The sequence below is a fragment of the Rutilus rutilus genome (genome assembly GCF_951802725.1).
Source record: "Rutilus rutilus genome assembly, chromosome: 10".
NCBI lineage: Eukaryota > Metazoa > Chordata > Actinopteri > Cypriniformes > Leuciscidae > Rutilus > Rutilus rutilus.
In genome coordinates, this window is record NC_140215.1 from 36,368,192 (window position 1) to 36,390,609 (window position 22,418).

A 22,418-nucleotide genomic window follows, 5' to 3' on the forward strand; every position below is an offset into this window, starting at 1 on the left:
GCCTACATCAAGGTAATCGACCACTCGAGGACCATATCCAGGGCTTCTTGAACATTTCCAATTTTTCTAGCCTCCCAGACTATGCTCTCATAGATTTTTTTTTCTGTTATGGACTAAATGAATATTATCAATCAACTCTCATCCGTGATGGTCCTTGAGGCTCACTCATTCAGATTCTAGATTATGCACTGCAGTTGACTGGGTCCTCCTTCACAGTCAGGGAGGTTGAGAAGGACGCTTCCCCTAAACGTTCTTCACAGTCACCAGCATGCCCAAGTCTGATGATTGCTAGTCCTGTGTTTTATGTACATCCCTGTCCTTTGGTTCCCACACCAGAGCCTCTCCACGTCGTGTCTGCCAAGTCCAAGTCTCTTCATGTCATGCCTACCTAGCCTGAGCTTCTTCACGTCAAGGTCACCCTTCCAGAGCCTCTGCTTGTCATGGCTGCCCTTCCAGAGTAGAGTTCTCAACGGGTCGGGTCGGGTCGGCCCGACAAACCCGACGGGACCCGCGGGTTCGGGTCGAAAATATAATCAAATGACACGGGTCGGGTCGGACCTCGGGCTTAATCTTTTCCAGTCAGTGAAAAAAAAAAAAAACCATTTATTAATCATCGCTACTGTTCACCGTAAAGAAAGTCTGGCTGCTGCGTGCAAGCGCATCACGGAGAGGGGCGGGGGCAGACCTGACGCCGCTGCGTGCACGCCTTTAGCCTGGAGAAGAAGATGGAGTTGGTAAAAAGTAAACTTGCCTCAGGTGAATTCACCGTCGCTACTACAGCCTATTTATATATTTAAAGTTTATTGTTTCAGTTGTTTGTATTGTTAAAAGGCATGAACATTAAAGGTTGATTTGAATTTCCGTCTGCTGGTCATGATAATACGTGTATGAGAAAAAAAAAATCCGACGCGGCGTCAGGCCGCGGGCCGGGTTCGGGCAGATAATTCATGTTGATGTGTCGGGTTACATCGGGTCCGGGCTTTAAAAGCCACGGGCCGGGTCGGGTTGGGTTGTTATTTTCAGGCCCGTTGAGAACTCTATTCCAGAGTCCTCGAACAAGATGGCCGCCGTGCCTGAGTCCGATACAGCGCTGATCATCATGGCCACGGCTATTTTGTGTATGTGGGTAGCACACACATAAACTCCATCCCGTGACCCCTCAGCCAAGATGGTCGCAGATGGCCGGCCCCACGCCTGTGTCTTCGGACAAGATGACCTTATTTTAGCCATTTAACTAAAATCATTTTTAGCCATTTAACCAAACACCCCATTCAAAAAACTTAATGACTTCGGGACGATGGAACCGGAAGTGCTAAAATGCTAACCGTGTTTTGGCCTACAAAGTGATGTCATACCTACACCACTCTATGTAGGGAACCACTCGTTCATGTTCAACAGTTCATGTTTTACTTACATATACGATTTAGTTTTAATCCAAATGATGCATGTGTGCTGAGTGAATGATCAGCAACCAAGAGCATGCAACAGAAGTGCTCTCTCTCTCTCTCCTTTCTTCACCATATTCAACCAAATCACAAACTTTCCACTGATGTCTGAAAAAGGGATGAGCTCGACAAGCCGCTGCACGCTCAATCCACTGCGCGTTTTTCGCTTATCAACTCGTGCATCACAGCTATAGAGGCATTTCTATATTTTGTTTAATATTTCACTAATTAGATACATTTACTTTATAGACAGCCTTCTCTTTTATCCCCATCTCTGTTGTCAGTGTTTCTTTGTCTGGACACAAACACTGTACACACGATGCGTGGTGTCGGAGCATTTTTATGAGTATACGAGTACACGAGCGCTGTATCGATACTGGTATCGTATCGGTGCATCCCTAATTTCAGGTGATCAGTTACCATAATAATACCTCGCCCCAGCAGAGGGAAAAACATCACTATAAAGTGCTGTGTATTACATTGGAAACTCACTTTTTTTCCATTAGATCTTTGGCTTAGAATCACCTCCTCATTCAAAGTGGATGGTGACGTACAGCATCTATAGATCACTTACATTCAGCTGCACAGCCCCATATCAGAGCAAAAGACCAACAATAACAGACAACTTACAACATACACACACTATTAAATGTACAGGATTTATCTGAAATCAACCTTCACTTATATTAACATATTAATGTTTACAAAAAAAAGTATAACAATTTAGTCATGAACATTCCTAAAAATGGGCACTAAACGTGCTCCGTAAATTAAAAAAAATAAATAATAATAATAATGAATTAGAAAGATATTTAAAAAAATTATGTTATTCATCTTAAAGGGATAATTCACCCAAAAATTAAAATTCTGTCATCATCTACTCTTATGTCTCTCGCTCCATCGTTTGGTCTATGTACTTAAACCCTCCGTTCCGTTCAGTTCTTTGTCTGTCCGGTGTCTTCAATGTAAACGTGTAGTTCTGCTGTGCCTTGTGCCAGAGTGTACTATGGTACTTTCACTGTGCTATTTTAACCTTACTAGAGCTTGTTGCCATTCACTTTCACAGTATACAAAGAGTTGCCAATATATTCTGCTTGACATCTTCTTTAGTGCCACACTGAAGATAGAAAGGCACACAGTTTTGGAACAACATGAAGGTGACTAAATAATGACAGAATTTTTACTTTTCTATGAACTATTCCTATAGATTTATCTGGCCATTTATATGTAGAATCAAGTCCATCCCATAATTCTACTCAACATGTCTCTCTAAGACTAAGCCATGCAGCTATCAATTACTTCTGTCGATTAAACAATCAAAATTATGGGGGTCTGAGATCGTGTTGAAAACAATTATGTTCTTCAAAGGTTGTTATGTTGTATTCTGCTGAATATGGGCATTAGCCATGCAAAACCTTCAAAGAGGTGCCAAGGCCAGGCCGTTGTCATGCTTCTGTAATGTAAAAATGATCTGATTGGCTGTTGGGGGAGAGGGGGGTATATGTCAATAAATTGGCTCTGAGAGAGAGGGTGGAGCTTATAAAAGGGGGTGGAGCTACACAACTAAGGTATTGTTGGTTGAATTATTCACTATTATGTATAATATTTTCAAGTATAACTAATGCCAGAATACAGAAGCTCCGGAGATTGGAGCGTTCCTTCTAGATGGCAGAAGCACTTGGATCATATCCCTTCCGTTTGACGTTTCTTGTTGTTTGGAAGAAGAGGAAAGAAGAAAAAAGTTATTGGGAAACAAAACACTGATGTTTTTGAGATAGAAATTTGACTCTGTTTCAGCTCCACAGTATCCAAATAAGAATAATCCAATTATATAGTTTAACTGCACATGGTCACTGAAATGTGTTGCTTGGGTAGTAAATTTGTATTCAGTTTACACATTGTGGAACTGAAGCAGAACAATGTGCGTTACAGAGAACAAGCCTCATGTCAGCGGACAAGGACATAAAGAGCGAAAGGCTGGCAATGGACTAATTCAGTGGAAATGCACTGCTTCAAGAAGAACAGACACACTCAGTGTTCATGAAGAGGAACTGAAGAGGTGTCGGTCTTCAGGGCGTTAACACTGACAGCACATTGCAGGGACCAAGCAACCAGTTAGAGTTGGAGATTTGAGGTGACAATCATGTGACAAATCAGCATGTCCAAGATAAAAAAAAAAAAAAAAAAAAATTATTAAAAATGTAGTAGAAATGTACACTTTGTATCTATGTTGGTTTTATATAGTAAGAAAAACCTTTAAATGTTGTTCAATACAATTTTTATTTATTTATTTAGTTTTAAATTGAGTCACTCTAAAATGTCATGTGCTCTAGCCATCCAGCAAAAAGTAATGGTGACACTACATTAGTTAACTTGAACTAACGATGAACATTTGTATTTTTATTAACTTTTCATATGAGCAAATGATAATGTTAATAACCTTATTATAAAGTGTTACCAAAGTGCATTTTGAATACATGTGAGAGAGCACACATTGCAATAATCTTTTTTTTTTTTTACTGGCATATGCCATTTTATTACATTAGCTTACCAAATTATGAATATAAAGAGTTAAATTATGTGATATTTTACTAGATATGATGACATTGAGTATGTTTATATGAACCCTCAATGCAATTAATGGCATTTTTAATTGCAATAAACAGGCATGTAAAACACTATAATGGCATAGGCCTATATTCCACTCTGATTAAAGTGGCAAATGGCAAAAAAAAGAAATAGCGAATAATCCGAATAATGAAATCTGCACATAACCGGGAGTGAAGGGGTTTGCTCGTGTCATGTAAACATCTCACTGCGATTAATTGGTGCACATGTAAACGTATTCATTGACACACAGTCATGAGGGTCTGCAGGGGTTCTCTGATATCAGTTCCTGTTTTATGTCTTTTTTTCTGCATGTGGGTTGCACAACTATAATATAAATATATATTCCAGATTAAAAATTGAAGCGCCAAGTCATCGACCAGACTATCAAAGGGAATAAATCAAACATGATCCACCTACAGTTGACGCACATTGCAGTCGAGTAGAAACATCTACTAACACTACCGTGATTTGGCAACCTCCAGCGGACGTAGTGAATCACTGTCAGTGTGAACGCCCATCCAAAATGATGCATTTCCTGGACAGCCCCATGCAGATGGGATAATTGTGTGCGAGAGTGAAATGCCAGCATTTCTGGACGTGGCCATGCAGACCAGTGCCAGTGAGAGCTGTCTGTACCAGGTGGGTTTGCCAGCCAGCAGCTCCGCAAGGAGACAGGAAGTGAAGAGCACGTGTCATGTCACAAAGGCTGATACCCTGCTCTCATCTTGAGTTTACACAAGACTGAAAGAGAGTGCAAGGGTTAACATGATGTCTCGCCACACTTCTCCAGTACTTACCCACACACTTCATCACTTAAAGGAACAGTGCACTCAAAAAGGAAAATTCAGTCATCATTTACTAACCCTCCAAACCTGGATGAATTTCTTTTTTCAGTCAAGCACAAATTATCCAAATTCTATTTTTGAGACGTGAATGCCGAGTCTGATGTATCATTTAGTGCAATATCGGTAAAGTGCAAACTGTCTCTCCAGTTACTTTTACATTATGTTTGACAGCTAACTGAATCCGATCTGATTGAAATGCGACTCAGTTTCAAATTTCATGATGCATCTCAATCATAAGATAAAGGATCGTAATCTAATCAAATCACTATACAATTACATATCATTTTCATTGTGTAGAAAAGAGCACTCTGGAAAGAATGTCATACATTTGGAACAACAAGAGGGTGAGTAAATTATGACAGGATTTTCATTTTTGGGTGAAAAAGCCCTTTAAAACTGATTGTGAATATGAAGCTCGTAGTAGGAAGTTAGTGACCAGTCAAAACTTTGTATGCATAGATATCTATTCTAGATACCACATTAGACTACTCCAGATACGCCAACGCGTCCGCCATCTTGGAACATCAACATTTCAGACAATACTCAGTCACATTAAAAACCAATGAATTTTCAAAAATACCACATTACCACAATACCACAAAAGTATTTTTTAAATAAAAGTAATTTAAGTGTATTTCGAGTATATTTTTTGACTGTGTAAGTACATTTTACATTATATTTACATTTTAAATCATTATGTTTTAATAATCTTTTGTCATACTTTAAATAAGTACCCTCACAGGCATTTCCTTTATCTAGGTCTTGGAGGAATCTGTACTCTGCATGAGTGTATACGCAGGCCACCTTAACATATTCTATGGTGGTTGGTATGCATGACATGAATACGGGAGGCGCCGAGGGCGCCGAGACACTTGCAGGCTGTCTCCCTCCCTCAAGTGCATCATTGTGGAGGAAACCTGCCTTACCCACCAAGCCTTGCAGGGTCACTTCGGCCCTTGTGGGTATGGCTTACGTGGCAGGAGGTCAGGCTGGTGCGTCCCTGCACACCATGGCAGTTTTGCAGACTTACCAGGCAGACCTGCTTTAAGAATTGGATTATGGAGAGGAATTTTCCCTGAATGCAGTTAATGAGTTATGCAGGGCCACAGACCTTGCCCTCCGTGCAACTAAGCAGATGGTCACACCGATGACCCTTCAATGGCTGCTATGGTTGTTATGGAGCGACATCTGTGGCTAAACCTCATGGGGATCAAGGAAACAGACAAGGCTTTTCTCCTGAACACCCTAATCTCGCCTTCTGCCCTGTTCGGTAATGTTGTCAACACCATCGTCAACAGATACCAAGAGTCTAGGAAACTGCTAGCAACGTTCAGGGAATAAATCCCTCGCCATATCCAGGAGTCGACACCATCCACCAGCCACTCCAGGCCAGGGCCAGTGATAGGAGGGAAGAACAGAATGACAACGTGGCGGCCCCTATTTCCCCTCACAAAGGGGACCGGGAAGCACACTCAGGCACAGCCATCCTGGGGGAGACAGGATCTTCTAGGATGGTAAACAGTTGACACAGTTGGTCCCTGCCAGTTTGCTGATTCAGGGCACCGAGCAGGCCAGTGCTATCATAAAAATTATCCCTCTGTCCCTCTGTTATGATCCCTAATCATAAAAATTATCCCTCAGTTTGTGGCAGTGTGACAGCTACTAACAAACATATGTCAGTGGGTGCTGAAACATATCTCAGGAAAGTTTACAGGATTTGGTTTGCCTTCCATCCACCTCGATTCAATGGCGTTGTAGCTACAGTGGTACGTCGGGAGTCAGGAATGTTTTCATCAAACAAGAACTACAGTCTCTCTTGGCAAAAGGGACCATAGAAAGTGTACCCCTTCCAGAGAGGGACTTCAGCCGGTACTTTATTGTGCTCAAAAAAGATGAGGGTTGCATGCAATTCTAGATTTGAGGTGCCTGAACTGTACTCTCTGGACATACAGATTCAAGATGCTTACCCTAAAGTTAGTTGTGTCGCAAATCCAGTTCAAGGACTGGTTTGTGATAATAAATCTAAAGGATGCCTACTTTCACATCGAGATTCTGCCAGAACACAGGAAGTTTCTTAGATTCACTTTTGGGGGCTTAGAAAAGAAGCATACCAGTATTGAGTTCTTCCCTTTGACCTAGCTCTATCCCCATACACATTCACCAAGTGAATGGATGGCGCTCTGGCTCCTTTGAGACTCCAAGGCATCCGTGTGCTGAACTAAATAGACAATTTGCTGATACTGGCTCAATTGAAAGAGCTGACGGCACAACATTGACATGTTGTGCTCGCCCACTTGAAAAAGTTGGGGTTGAAATTGAACGCCAAGTGTGCTTTCTCCAGCTCAGAGATTCACTTTCCTTGGGGTGGTTTGGGACTTAACCACAATACAGGCAAGTCTGTCTCCTGCATGTGTAAAATCGATTCTAAATGCTTTTCAAGATATCAAGCTAGGTCAGGAGCACTCAGTTCTTCAAGTTCAGAGCCTGTTACGTCTCATGGCGGCAGTGGCCAACATCATTCTACTAGGCACATAAGACCATTTCAGTTCTGGCACAAAAGCAGGGGATTTCATCCTCTGAGCCTTCCCTTCAGGGTTGCAAGGGTCACGTACCATGGGCTACGTGCTCTATGACTTTGGAAGGAGTCACGGTTCCTGAACAAGAGCCAGGATCTTGGGGTTTGTTGCAGTCACAAGACTTTAACAACGGACGCCTCTCTCACAGGATGGGGTGCGGTTCTCAATGGTCGTCCAGCCAGTGGGATTTGGGGGGACCTAAATCTTCATTGGTGCATAAATAGTCTAGAGCAGTGGTTCTCAAACCTGTCCTGGCGTACCCCCAACACTGCACGTTTTCTTTGTCGCCCTAATCAAACACACCTGATTCAACTCATCAGCTCATTATAACATGGGTGAATGAGCTGATGAGTTGAATCAGGTGTGTTTTATTAGGGAGACAAAGAAAACGTGCAGTGTTGGGGGTACGCCAGGACAGGTTTGAGAACCACTGGTCTAGAGGGCAGTGTTTTTGGACTTGAAACACTTCATCCCTCTCCTAAGGGGCTATCATGTGTTAATCCACACAGACAACACATCTGTAGTCTCTTACATAAATCACAAGGGCGGTCTGCAATTATATTCCCTTTTCAAGCATGCATGCAAACTTTGAAGCAGATATCCTGTCGAGACAAGGGCTGAGGCCCGGGAAATGATGACTCCACTTACAAGTAATGGAGTCCATATGCCAGAGTGGAAGTGAACCTGTTTGCCTCCAAGGAGACAACCCACTGTCCCCTCAGGTTCGCCCTCAAACCCTCCAGCTCCTCTGGGGCTGGATGTCATGGTATAGACGTGGCATTTTCCTTTGATGGCTCTGCTTCCGGGGGTTCTAGCAAGGGTGCGCCAAGACCAAGTCCACTTTCTCATAGTGCCTCAGTTCTGGCCGGCCCAAGTATGGTTCTCTGACCTGATTTTTCTCTTGGATGGCATTCCATGGCAGATTCCACTTCAGAAAGATCTTCTGTCTCAAGTGCAAGGGACAATCTATCACCCCAGGCCGGAAATCAGAAAACTTTTCATATCATGGTGCGAGCAGTCAACTACCCAGTCAACTGCCCAGTCGGTTCAGTGCTGGAGTTCCTTCAAGAATGTCTGTCAACGGGTTTGACCCAGTCTACAATAAACGTATATGTGCCCGCCATCTCAGCTAGCCATATACCTTTAAAAGGGGTTTCTGCTTGGAGGCATCCTCTGGGGTCTCGGTCCTTGAATGGTTCCAGATGGCTGAGGCCTATTTGCAAGTCACGAATTTCATCCTGGGACCTAGCATTGGTCCTGGGAGTGTTAACAGAAGCTCCATATGAGCCATTAGAGTCAGTTTCAGAAAAAATGTGGAACCTCATGGTGAATCTCACTTTTGTAAGATGTTTGTGTTGCGGCAGGATGGTCCTCTCCGCACACATTTATCAGGTATTTTAGTCTAGATTCAGATTCAACCCCAGGGTTTCAAGGTTGATCTGGTATTAGCCCATGCTCACAGCTGTCTGTGCAGAAACACAGCCTTGTGGGGCAGGCATTGTCCAGTGGCGTGACGACATTCATATTAAAGTTTCAATAACGTCAAGCCATGATGCGGCGTTGAGTTCCACTCGAAAGGTAACATTTCAGGTTATGTATGTAAACTGGCTCCCTGAGAGGGGAACGAGACGCTGCTTTGTGTCATACCATGCTGCTTCGCTACGTAATCATGTTCAGCCAATCCTCAGTTGACGTGTAAACGTGCTTTAGAAACCAGATCATAAAAAGCATTGTAATAGCGTCAAGCCATGAGGTGCCATCTAGTTCCCTTCTCAGGGAACTGGGTTACATATGTAACCTGAGACATTCACTGCTTTCATTAGAAGCTTAGAGCAATCTGGCTGTAGGGTTTTCTGATCAATAATATTTTTCAGAGCTTTAACCAATATTCCTTTTTATTTACCATATGCAGAATTTTAACATGAATGATAAACTAAATCTTGTGAAAATCAGCTGTTAAAGACTATTGCGGCTATGGATACTGATGAATGTGAATTACTACTGTAGGTTGCAGACTCACAATCAACTTGCTCTCAAGTGCTCACGGATCGGCTTTGACTGTTTCAATATGGCGGACGGGTAATGCATAGAGGTCTGTAGAAACAGTTGCTAATTATTCAGCAGTAGAATACTGTAGCTGAATTTAATTGTACATTTAATTGCATAGGACATACAATTTATTTAATTATTGTCTGAAAGCTTTAAAGCTGTTAGTTTCAGCTGATTCTAAACTATCTATTCCCCACATCAATCAAGAGATTTTCTGCAGTATGTAGATTCAGTCTCCCTAGCTATAGATGCCAGTTTGGTGAATGACAACTGAAGTTGTGTGTCATTTTAACATGCAGGTCAGGATTTCAGCTGGGCCATACAAGCTGGTTTGAGTTTCTGCTGCAGTGAAATTTAAACCACGTTTTAACACTCAGAGTTCTGCATTATTTTCCCTAGCTCTCAGTTGTTCACTTTGTTGGCATCTGCAGAGCGTTTCTCTCCTGTTACAGTATCTGCAGCAGAAACCCAAACCATATCAGTGTAAGCTGCAGGTATAGTGTTGCCTAGAGCGAAGAGACATGCAGACTGGTGCTTACTTAAACCCCCAGCCCGTCCCACCCAGGACTATAGCTGCCACCAGGATGGCCCCTGCAATGGACCCTATGATGAGATTGGTGGCACTAGGACCTGTTTGGGCAAGTGTAGGAAAACGGGACATGAGCTTTGATTTGCTAGAACTCAAAATATCTGTTCCAGCAAAACAGATGGTGTTTTAAAAAGATCCAGCATTTTATGCCATGTTAGAGGTTTGTTATTTCAATTCTTCCGGTCAGCCCTAATAACACTGCGTGTAACGACAACATATCACACTGTGGTTGGTCACTTCACACATTAGTCAAACTAGGGATGGGCATTTTTCTGGGAATATTTGGGGTCATAAATAACAAATATTTGAATATTAATTTAATTAAAATACATTTGAGAAAGATGCTATTATTTTATTCATCAAGTTTTTGTCACCATTTCTGAACAAGCTTACCTTTTGGACTTCCTTCTTATGCTTGTTCATTCTGCTGATCATTGTTCAAAAGTTTGGGGTCGGGAAGATTTTTAAATCTTTAATTCAGCAAGGATGATTTAAATAAAGTATTATTATTTTATTTTTTTATCTTAATGGCCCCAAATCTTTGAACTGCAGCATATCTATGTTTGCCTGTAATGGCCCTGCCTAACTGTAAAAAGAAAAAAAAACTGAAGAAAAACAGAAAAAGGTACTAGTATAGTTCTGCCAGGATATTATCTGTTAAGTTTACAGACATTTCCTTTAATGCAATGTGTAATTCAAAATATGGGTAAAACACCTGTGGAAAATGTATTTGGAAAATTCCTTCATATGTGCCCTATTTTCACAGACTTTTCTTCTGATGTATTCTTTCCTGTCCACTGGGTGGCGCTTGTCTCTAATTTTGCCATTACGATTTTAGGAAATGTGTCATGTAATAACTTGTATATTTGAAACATCATATATGCACTACAGTGGACAGACAACTAAACTACTAAAATTACTATTTCTACTAAAACAGTAATAGTACAAAATATAGTTCAAAAGTTTGTATTCAGTAGGATTTAAAAAAGAAATTATACTTTTATTCAGGAATGATGCATTCCAAAATGATAGTGCATTCCAAAACTAAAGTGAAAAAAATCTATCCAAACCAACTTCTGAGCCTCAAAAAAGTCGATCATGAATCCATTGAAAATAGAAAAACTATTTAAACTGAAATCCCTCCTGCAATGTTTTATGAATGAGCTCCATTGTTTTTGTATGTGTAAGCATATGTGTTTGTGTAGGAGCAAAGCAACAAACCCTTGGGTTCCTCATCTTCACTAGGGGCCGGCTCTTTTGGAGGGTCAGGCATGCTACAGTCTGTCCCCGCCCATGTTGTGTCACATGTACAAGCCGCCTCATTATTGCACACCTGTTAAAATTTAAAATCGCCAAACAATGCATAAAATACAAATCACATGAATTATTTCTAAGTATTACTTTCTAAGTATAATGAGAAATTGACTTTGGAAAATGTACATGTATTCAGTGTGTGTATTCGGGATTGCTCTCACCCCATGACTGGAACAGATGTGTCCGTTGTGTCCGGTGGGACAGGAGCTCAGGTTCAGATCCTGAATAGGGAGACACTTCCTGTCCAGACACATCATTGACGGACCACATGGAGTCCCATCCTCCACATAACCGTGATCAGTCTGATCATCCAGCAAGACATGACCACCGCTGAGAAAACAACGTGTGTGTGTGTGTGTTCAAATCAGAGCGTTCTGATATTGGCAGCATAATCTCAGTAATGAATACTATGATATATTGCAATAGATGCAAAACATATTGATCCCTGTATTTGCCTCTGAGCTTCTCACCTGCAGTCGATCACTCTGCCCTGATGGTTGAAGTTTGTGGGAGTGACTTCTCCTTTCATAATTCCAATCCGTGGGATTCGGCCCATGTTTGTGCACAACAGATACCCGCAAAACACATCACTGCAATTATAGAGATCACAGCGACACTTCTGTAAGGAACATTATACTACAATTCACACCAATAGCACATACTCCTGCTGAAAATCAGAAACAATGCATGATTTGATTTGCATTGAGAGATGATCTTATGGAAAGTACCCCATGCCAATCTCTAGGTATGATGTGGGGCTATTTTAATTCCAAAGACCAAGGGAACTTTATCAGGATTCATAGTATCCTGGATCCATGAAATAACTGGCCTTTAAAAATAAAAATCTGCCTGCCTCTATGGGAATTTAACATAGGGGTGTCCTGACTTATGCACCCTGTATTTTAAGGAAGAACATTTATTTATTTACAATACATCATTCATTTACAAAGAAAATTGGTGTCCTTAAAGGTTGGATTTTTCCTCATTTTTTTAATTAAGGCATTAAGATCAATTTCCAAAAGATGAATTTTTATTCCTCTTTTTAGGCAACTTTAGCATGGGTGTCCATACTTATTCACATCACTGTGTTTATATATATATATATATATATATATATATTACAAAGTATTTTTGAGACATGGATAACACTTCACAACATGAAGCTTGTTGAGCAGGTTTGTGCTATTTCTCGTCTAAGCAAGCGTACGATTTTCTCCTGGTGGACAATAAAACACCCGAGCCATATCTAGATGAGAATATCCCAGAGAGAAGTGGGATCTAGTCTTGGGTCGGTAAGCAACCTCCCAGAATGGTTGAATGGTTTAAAACTCACTGCTTACTGCACTGGATCCATTTCTCTCCATCTTGACCACAGTTGCCCTTCTCTGAGCCCTCTGTGTTCAGCTTCTCATAGCAGAACTTCTCAGAACTCGCAGCCTCTGTACGAAAACAAAGAAAAAGGAGAGAAACAAGGGAAAAAAGAAAATAAACTTCAGTATAGATAAGCTAGTTTGACTAATGGTAGTTTACTGTATGTAGGTCTACTCTACTGTATCCACCATTTAAGTCATTAGTCGACTAATTGCGCTTTATATTAATAAGCCATAAATCATAATAATGTTCCTTTAATTGCCTATATAAAATACACTCTGTATAGCCTAATCAGCGCACAAATGCACACTTAAACCTTGTCACAGCGCACCAGTAAAAGTAATGATTATGAATGTGTTGTGAAAAAAATCCGAATGAGACTGTATAACATTTTAATAATTGTTTTCTGTGTTTCCGGCTGCAGAGATTAAGTCAACAATGCTGACTCGTCATCTCCGCAGAAGTGGACGCTGAGCATACACTGAGTTTCGGTTCATTTATGTCATGCGCTCAAGTTCACTGAGACCGTATCGACAGAAAGCGCCTTTATTTTACAAAAGCACAACATTTTGTTGTTATTGTGAGTTTACAAAAAATAAAAGTAGACCCTTTACAGTTTGCATTACTCTTATATGTATGACCAAAAACGACAGAGTATCATCATCATCTTGATGTTGACAGGTAATGGTTACTCACTTGGACCCCACACATATTTACACTGACTGTCTCTCATCTTGCACTCCCCAGCGTAGCAGCGGCCCTGCAAAAACAACACAATCTCACTAATCAATAGTTGAACACATACATATATCAATCAAACACACTGATCAGACGATTACTGACCTTTTTAAGATCAATAACATCAGTGCCTGCTCTGCTAAAATATGCTGACTCTTTCCAATGACTAATGAACATTTTTAAATATTTTAAAATATTTTATTTAGCCTAATTATCAATTTAATGCAATAAACACAATTTGCTACCATTATATTTATTTTTAATACTTTTTTTTTACTACCATTCAATGAATTTATCTACATTTCATTCATTAACTTATTAATTTGATAAATTTCTACTTTAACATTACCAAAAGAATTATAATAGAACAAGCTATAAAAGCTATGAAATTACACAAGTGGAAATAGGTGTATGATGTAAAAAAATAAATCCTATATACATGGAAACTCTGTTTCCTTTTATCTAATATATCAGATCATTTAAAAATCTTAATTAAAATGAGTTTTGTAAATAAATTTATATCAGAAACTCTTTAAGATTACGACAAATTCCAGCTTACTTGATACTGTCACTGGCTATTTAAAGTTCCCCTGTGGTGAAAATCCAGCTTTTAATGTTGTTTATGTGTCTATGTGGTGATTTTAATATGATTACGACAAACCATGTGTAAATTCATAATTCAACACCATTGCTGAGTATTTTCTCCTTAAAACTGCAGTGAACCAAAGACCAGTGGCGGCTGGTGAAAAATATCTTCGGTGGGGCTGTGTCATATTCAGGGAGCCATGGGAGTCTTTTAGCGTAGTGGCTCCGAGGTTGTGGAATGCTCTTCCTCAAGACATTCGTCAAACATCCACCCTTCTCTCCTTCATAAACAAATTTTTTATCTGAATATTACTCTTCAGCTCACAGTCTGTAAATTGTTATTGATATGCTATTTGTTTGAATCCCTCTTTGTTTGTGTCTTTAACCTAACTTCTGAATATTAGCCTGACCTCTGAATATTAGGCAAAGACAGTCTCAAAAACACGGTTAGAAATCGCTGGTGTTTCTGACGTCACAAACTACCTTGTAACCAATCAGATCAGGGGCTCATTTGCATATTTATAGAAGCACGTATACTAAATGAGGCAAGGGTGTCGAGTTACATTCAAGATATTTGAAGAATTGATGAAGGCATGAAGAATTTTTTCATGGAAAAAACATTTAAAAATGTAATTTTAGTGATCAAATATGAGTTTTAAAGGATACAATTATTGACTACAGGGGGACTTTAAATAAAAAACCCTCATTGGCCAACCCGTAATAAATACCCATGTTTCAGTAGAGTACCAGTTTTTGTGGTGTGTACCTGTTCGAGAGAGCAGAAGTAACCGTCCTGCTTGTGTAGATTGGGAGGGCACTGCACAGACACACACAGAGATGCAATGAAAGGTTCAATAAAAACATGCATAATCTGTTATAAGTGTTTGGAGTAGTGCTGATATATGTCACTGACCAGCCCTGAGTCTCCTGAGCACGTCTCTGAAATATCACAGTCATTCACGGCGTAGCGGCAGGTGTAACCTCGTGGGTAGAACTGAGACACAGAGAGAAAGAGATAGAGCTACCACACACCTCTTGTGAAAGATTACCTGTGCTTAACTGTATTGAATGTGCACGCATAGTTTTTGAATTCATTATGTTTTAATAATCATTTGTCGTGCTTTAAAGAAGTACACTTATTGTGAAGTGTTGACTAACATTGATTATTATAATTTTAACAGTATTGTTAAATTTGTTGCCTTAAAATGATTAAGTAAATAAACTTCCTTCTGTAACAGGTGCGTACAGATAGAAAGACATAGACACAGAAGATGAATATTCAAACGGGTAACTTTACTTATAATAATCCAACAGGTAGCGATCCACACAGAAAATACAAACACACACCATAGTGTTAACGATACCGGACAAAGAGTTCAGGATAAGGTGACCTATATACACAAACTCAAACACGATGATTAAACTAACACAGCTGACACGGATGAACTAATAATGACAGTAACCAAGGATACTGATGATGAGTGACGCTAATCAGAACAAAGACACATGACAAATTAAAACTAAACTAAGGGGGAGTTTACATGACACCATTTTCAACTAAAAACGTAAAAAAAATTATCCATTTTGGTCATTCGTTTACATGACAACAATGTTTTGGATGCCTGAAAATGCAAACCTTTGAAAACGGATTTCAAAGTGCAAGTTTTTGGTCTCCGTGTAAACAACAAAAACGTGAATCTCTTTCATCGCCATCCAATGGCTTGGCAGCAGAATACAGCGGTTTTAGTCATTTTCACGGATCCGTGTGGATGGGGATCGTTTTGACAATTGATGCGGAAAACTCAAAGGAAAAACTCAGTTTTAAGCATATCGTTGTTGTGTAAACGTTCCCTAAACTGAACAGAATGGTGACACATGCGTAATTAAAAAAATTAAGTTATCTGGAATTGTCAAGGTCACAACTTAATTTTTTCAATTACATGAAATTCATTTTCTTAATAATTTTAAGGCAACAGGTTCCCTCACTTTTTTAAGTTAAGTCGACTGATCATTTTTTACAGTGTACTGTGTGACTGACTCTCACCAGACATGTTTTATTGCAGCAGGGTCCGTCGCTGCAGTGTGCACCGTTAGACAGAGAACACTTTTTACAGCACTCTTTAATGCACTCCTATGACACACACACACACACACACATAGACAGAGAGAGAAGACACACATATAACAGCTGAATACTGCTGTGACACTGTAGTGAGCTTATATCATTTACCGTATATGTGCTGTCTAGAGTATCACGTAAACTCACTTCTCTTGGTCCACAGTCACACTCCTCTCCCACTTCTACATATCCATTTCCACACTCTGTCTCTTCAAACAGCTGCAGGACATACATGCAAACGACATGAGGAGGAGTAGATAATGGCAGAATTTTCAGAATTGTGGGGTTTCTCTTTCATTGTATATTAAACTGCACTTGTAATGTACTTCAATTGTTTATTTAAACTGGGTCACACTTTATGAATTACTGTATCGGTAGACTGTATTAGACTGTTAGGTTAGGTGTTAGGGCACAGGTAAGTAGAATAAGTTGACGTAGTTGCGAGTGTAGCTTCGCAGTCAAAAGCAAACAGAAGTCATTATAATGACTGACACTGTCTACAGTGATACAGTATACAGATGTGTGTTCAGTTTCTGACTCTCCATGCGCTTGAGTCTGTCAACAACAGGACAAGTTCAAACTACAGTTTCTGCTTTAAACTCTCCTGAATACCTCACCATATAGACATCATATTCGTTTGTTTTTACAAACCGAGAGATGAGTTATTACAGAAAACAATTTCTGTGGTAATGTGCAGCATGTCACAGATGAGATGACCTAGAAATATTTAAATGAAAGGTGGGGCAGTCTGTCTCCTCATACTTTCTCATGCAGTTTCTTATTTTTGGATAAAAACCTGACCTTGGTGGGTTTGTTAAAGAGGCAGGATCCCCCTCCCTTCAACAGGAACTCTTTAAAACCAGTGATACTGCACTTTGAGAAAATCCGTGTGAGCTGAACCCTGAGTGGAGATGAATAGAGGAAGAACAGTTTTGCAACAATTTACTCCCACTGACAGACCCATTGATATGCATGTTATTTGAAAACATTTATTAAATGAATAGGAAATAATTTAATTTATTATATATACACAACAACAATAATTGTGTGTTTTTATAGATTGTGTGCATGTGTGGCAACAGGTGAGTAGATATTAATGAGTGTATGTCTTAAAGCACCCTGTTATGCTTTTTCGAATACTACCTTTCATGCAGTTTGTGATATACCTGTGTGTGAATGAAAAAGGGCTTGAAAGTTTTAAAGATTTAAAGGTTTGTATTTGTATTTGCACATTTGCATAATGCCAGTCTATGATCTTCATTGGTTGCTGGTGAACAACATCTACTTTGACCCTCAAACACTATAGTTGTAGCTGAGACTGGAAGAATTGACCAATCAGAGCAGAGCAGAACAATCACAACAGACTGGGTCATCTGACCAATTAGAGCAGAGTAGACCAATCACAACAGACTGGGTCATCTGACCAATCGGAGCATAGTAGACCAATCATAACAGACTGGACCATCTGACCAATCAGAGCAGAGCAGACCAATCACAACAGACTGGGTCATCTGACCAATCAGAGCAGAGCAGAACAATCACAACAGACTGGGTCATCTGACCAATTAGAGCAGAGTAGACCAATCACAACAGACTGGGTCATCTGACCAATCGGAGCATAGTAGACCAATCATAACAGACTGGACCATCTGACTAATCAGAGGAGAGTAGACCAATCACAACAGACTGGGTCATCTGACCAATTAGAGCAGAGTAGACCAATCACAACAGACTGGGTCATCTGACCAATCAGAGCAGAGCAGACCAATCACAACAGACTGGGTCATCTGACCAATTAGAGCAGAGTAGATCAATCACAACAGACTAGGTCATCTGACCAATCGGAGCATAGTAGACCAATCATAACAGACTGGACCATCTGACCAATCAGAGTAGAGTAGACCAATCATAACAGACTGGAGCATCTGACCAATCAGAGGAGAGTAGACCGATCAGAACAGACTGGACCATCTGACCAATCAGAGTAGAGTAGACCAATCATAACAGACTGGACCATCTGACCAATCAGAGGAGAGTAGACCAATGACAACAGACTGGGCCATCTGACCAATCAGAGCAGAGCAGACTCTTTGAAAGGAGGGGTTTAGAGAGACTGAATCCTTTATCAAACTGTTTCAGACACTGTTAGAAAAGAGCAATGTGTATTATGAAAAAAAAGTGTTTCTTGACTTTGAAATGAAAACCTGTTGCAGGAGACTCCAAAATAAAATAAAGAGCCTTTAAAATAGCATAATAGGGGCACTTTGTTGAATTATTGTATGTTTTGATGGTGTTTGTGTGTAGTACATGACAGTGACAGTGTTTATAAAGTGATGTCAGAACTAAACAGCTGTCTAAATGATCTAAACATATCACAGGAGTTTAATGAGTACATTGTATATGGATTATGGAGACTTGTCATAAAGCACACAATGTGTTTGTGTGGAGTATCTCACCCATTGTCCTCCATGATACAGCCTAGCCAGGAGTTCATGCACCCACAATCATCTGATAAGACAGAACACACACAGTGAGTTAATGTTCAATATTTTATATCTCAGTATCAAAGTAAATTGAGCAAGATTATGAGAAAGAGTGTGTACTTTTTATTGATGTTGTATCCCACTGAATACCAAGATTCTGAGCCAAACTCTGGGAAAGCACGAGCGCCAATGTCCGCGTAGAGCCATACTGCACATTCATCACACACACACAGAGAGAGAGAGACATGTTGGGTTTTCATATAATTATTTTTATACTGTAATAACTATATATTCTCTCCCCTTATACTAATGTAACAAAAACTGCTCCGAGACACAAAGGCTGAGGATCCAAATGCAGTTTTAATGAAAGGGTAATCCACAATCGTAGTCAAAAACAGGCAAAGGTCATAAACACCAGGTAAGCAGTCCAAATAATAACAGGGTCACAGGCAAAACCTATGGCAAAAACAGAGGAAACCAAGAAAACAGGACAGAAAATCAAAAAATTAAGATACAGAAAACCTGGAGAATGCTCAAAATTGCAGTGTTACACTAGACAAGACTTTGCAGGGAATGAATGAGAAAACCAGGCTTATATAGGGTGAGCTAAACAAGGTAATGACACACAGGTGGAAGTAATCATGGCTGATTAGTCTGGGCAAAGGATTATGGGGAATGGAGTCCGTGATGGTGTGGTGATGGTCGGGGTGGAGTGTCCTCTGGTGGTGCTCACGGGCTCTCTCACTGGTGATCGTGACAACTTTACCTTCCCATCACATAAAACTTTCTGCATTTTTACATTTTCAAAAACATCACTTAGTATGATTTATAAGCTGACCAATGAATGTCCCACAAGGATTTTGGATATTGCCACCTATGTGGGGACATTTTGTCCTAATCAAAACAAATCAATTCAACAGGGATGTATTAAATTGGTAAAGAGTTACTGTAAAGAGACACATTTTGACACATAATGTTACAAAAGATTTATATTTCAAATAAATGCAGTTCTTTTGAACCTTCTATTCATCAAAGAATATGAATATAGACTTTCCACAGAAATATGAATCAGCACAACTGTTTTCAACATTGATAATAATCAGAAATGTTTTTTGATCCTCAGATCATTATATCAGAATGATTTCTGAAAGATCATGTGACACTGAAGACTGGAGTAATGATGCTGAAAATTCAGCTTTGATCACAGGAATAAATTACACTTGTAATTTCTGAATATTACTGTTTTTACTGTATTTACTGTATCAAATAAATTCAGCCTTGTTGGGCATAAAAGACTTCTTTCAAAAACATTGAAATAATTATTTTGTACCCTAGTTTGCAAACTTAGTTCAGTTCCAACAAGGAGTAAGATCGGTGTGTAAAACCAGCTGTAATATTCGCTACTATGAAGAAAACTTCATTTTGATACAGTCTGAGTTCAGCTCCTCATTGTGGATGTTTGTATTGAAGTCAGTCAATCTGCATGTGCTTCACTCACCTCAACGACTCCAACCCCGTGACTCACAGAACACATTCCTCCAAAATACGCAGCGCAGCCCCGAGGATAGTGAAACGTCACATTCCTGCAGACACACACCGACGCTCCATTACGCACAAGTCATCTCTGCACATGTGTGAGCAGTTATGCACAAACACGCACTCACGAGAACAGATGCACCGCGTCTGCGTGCTTCCTGATGTGTTGCTGTCGGTACTTGGAAAAGTTTCGCAGCATGTCGAATGGAATCACACTAATGGGAATGTGATCCTTATCCGTCCAGATCTCTAGGGCGACCAGGACCACACGCGTGTACAGGTGATCTTTAAAACTCTTCCATTAGACAGAGAGAAAGAGCAACATGGGGAAATGAACAACGTCTTTCCATTGAATATCTACACTTTTTGTGTAATTTAAATCGGAATTGGCATTTCTCATCTCTACGGGTCCCACACCATTATGGGTTTCTGAAACTCAGCTCTATGGGTTGCTGAATTGATCATTAACACAAACTATTGACTGAAAAGTGATCAATAATTCAAAAACTCACAGCATCCACCAGGTTGACCACAGATTTGGCAAAGTTGAGTGTGCGCTGCTTGGTCCCCAGTCTCTTAAACTGTGGGATAATACTGATATAGTTATAACCTGATCATAAAAACATCAAACAAACACTCAAACTCAAACTCTCCGGTTCACTGCAGTTTTAAGGAGAAAATACTCAGCAATGGTGTTGACTGATGAATTTTATACATGGTTTGTCTTAAAGCATATTAAAAACACCACATAGACATATAAACTACATTAAAAGCTGGATTTTCAACACAAGGGGACTTTAAGTTTATTTTTATTTTTTAAAAACTGTACTTATTATATTAATAAAATAAAAGGCCACTTAAGGGTACATAAAGATACTTTAAGACTTTAAAAAGTGCACTTTGTAATAATGTCCAAATAAGTTTTACTTTAAAGTACATTTTTAATCATAATATTTTGTCATGTTTTAAAGCACACTTGTTTTGATGTGTTGACTACATACTAAACACATGTAAAGTTGATTATCATTTTAACTGTAGTGTGTTATTTGATATTGTTTATCATTTAAAATTAATATATTTTATATTCAACTTCATCATTTTAGTTGTGTAATTACAAATATATTTAAATACAATAGAAATTACATTTTAGAAAAATAAAATAAATCCATTTTAGTTAACCATAAATACTTTATAACATATTTTAAAGACAATAGAAGTTATTTGAACTCTTTTTAAAAGTACTGCTAAATTGTACTTCTTCACAACGGAGATCATGTGCCAAAGACACTCACATGCTATTATATTCAAACAGCATTTAAACACACCATGTTGTGGTCGACGACGATCATCAGCTCGATGTACTTCATCTCCTCAAACAGGTTCCTCGGGATCTGGAGGAGGAGAAGGAAAACACAAGCACGGCTCAGCTTCTGCATGAACGCTCCTCAAGAACAGTGTCCTATAAACACTTTCATTCACTACAAACTCTCATAATGTGCTGCCGTTACATTTATGGATCAGTTTTTGGATGGATCCCAATTTACATACTTCTGCAACAACATAATTTAATTTATGGCCTCAAAAACAAACTCCTTTTTTGCCTAGTGAAAGCTTGCCTTTTTCTGGTGATGGGAAAGTACATTTCAAAAGTTTGGGGTTGGTAAGATTATTTTATATTTTTTAAAGAAGTCTCTTCTGCTCACCAAGGCTGCATTTATTCGATCAAAAATACAGTAAATATTGTAGCAAAATTGTGAAATATTATTACAATTTAAAACGGCTGTTTTCTTTATGTTAAAGTGTAATTTATTCCTGTGATCAAAGCTGAATGTTCAGCATCATTACTCCAGTCTTCAGTGTCACATGATCCTTCAGAAATCATTCTCATATGATGATTTGATGCTCAAGAAACATTTATGATTATATTCAATGTTGAAAACAGATTTTTGTGGAAAGCATGATCTTTTTTTTTTTTTTTTTTTTTTTGATTCTTTGATGAACAGAAAGTTCATTAGAAATCTTTGTATTATTAACCTTTACTGTATCTTTTGGTCAATGTAATGCATATTTGCAGAATAAAAGTATTAATTTATTTCTTTAAAAATAGGATTTTGTTTTTCTTTTAATGAATAAAAATAGAAAGTAGCTCCACTGATGC

At 39.3% G+C, this 22,418-nt stretch overlaps 1 protein-coding gene across 1 annotated transcript in view; it reads right to left on the minus strand.

Moving 5' to 3' along the window:
- Positions 1–10,060: 10,060 nt before the first annotated feature.
- Positions 10,061–22,418, minus strand: part of LOC311298687 (disintegrin and metalloproteinase domain-containing protein 23-like) — a gene marked incomplete at its 3' end in the record, with an annotated part of 35,042 nt that continues 22,684 nt past the window's right edge. The window contains exons 9-25 of the mRNA XM_084421820.1: positions 21,586–21,651; positions 20,773–20,841; positions 20,389–20,555; positions 20,223–20,307; positions 18,845–18,932; positions 18,698–18,749; positions 17,043–17,142; positions 16,389–16,460; positions 16,167–16,253; positions 15,036–15,116; positions 14,889–14,939; positions 13,496–13,559; positions 12,762–12,867; positions 11,899–12,018; positions 11,590–11,758; positions 11,336–11,447; positions 10,061–10,155 (exon numbers count right to left, since the gene is read on the minus strand). Of these exons, the coding sequence (XP_084277946.1) occupies positions 10,061–10,155; positions 11,336–11,447; positions 11,590–11,758; positions 11,899–12,018; positions 12,762–12,867; positions 13,496–13,559; positions 14,889–14,939; positions 15,036–15,116; positions 16,167–16,253; positions 16,389–16,460; positions 17,043–17,142; positions 18,698–18,749; positions 18,845–18,932; positions 20,223–20,307; positions 20,389–20,555; positions 20,773–20,841; positions 21,586–21,651 (1,584 nt within the window). The remainder of the gene's footprint in view (positions 10,156–11,335; positions 11,448–11,589; positions 11,759–11,898; positions 12,019–12,761; positions 12,868–13,495; positions 13,560–14,888; positions 14,940–15,035; positions 15,117–16,166; positions 16,254–16,388; positions 16,461–17,042; positions 17,143–18,697; positions 18,750–18,844; positions 18,933–20,222; positions 20,308–20,388; positions 20,556–20,772; positions 20,842–21,585; positions 21,652–22,418) is intronic.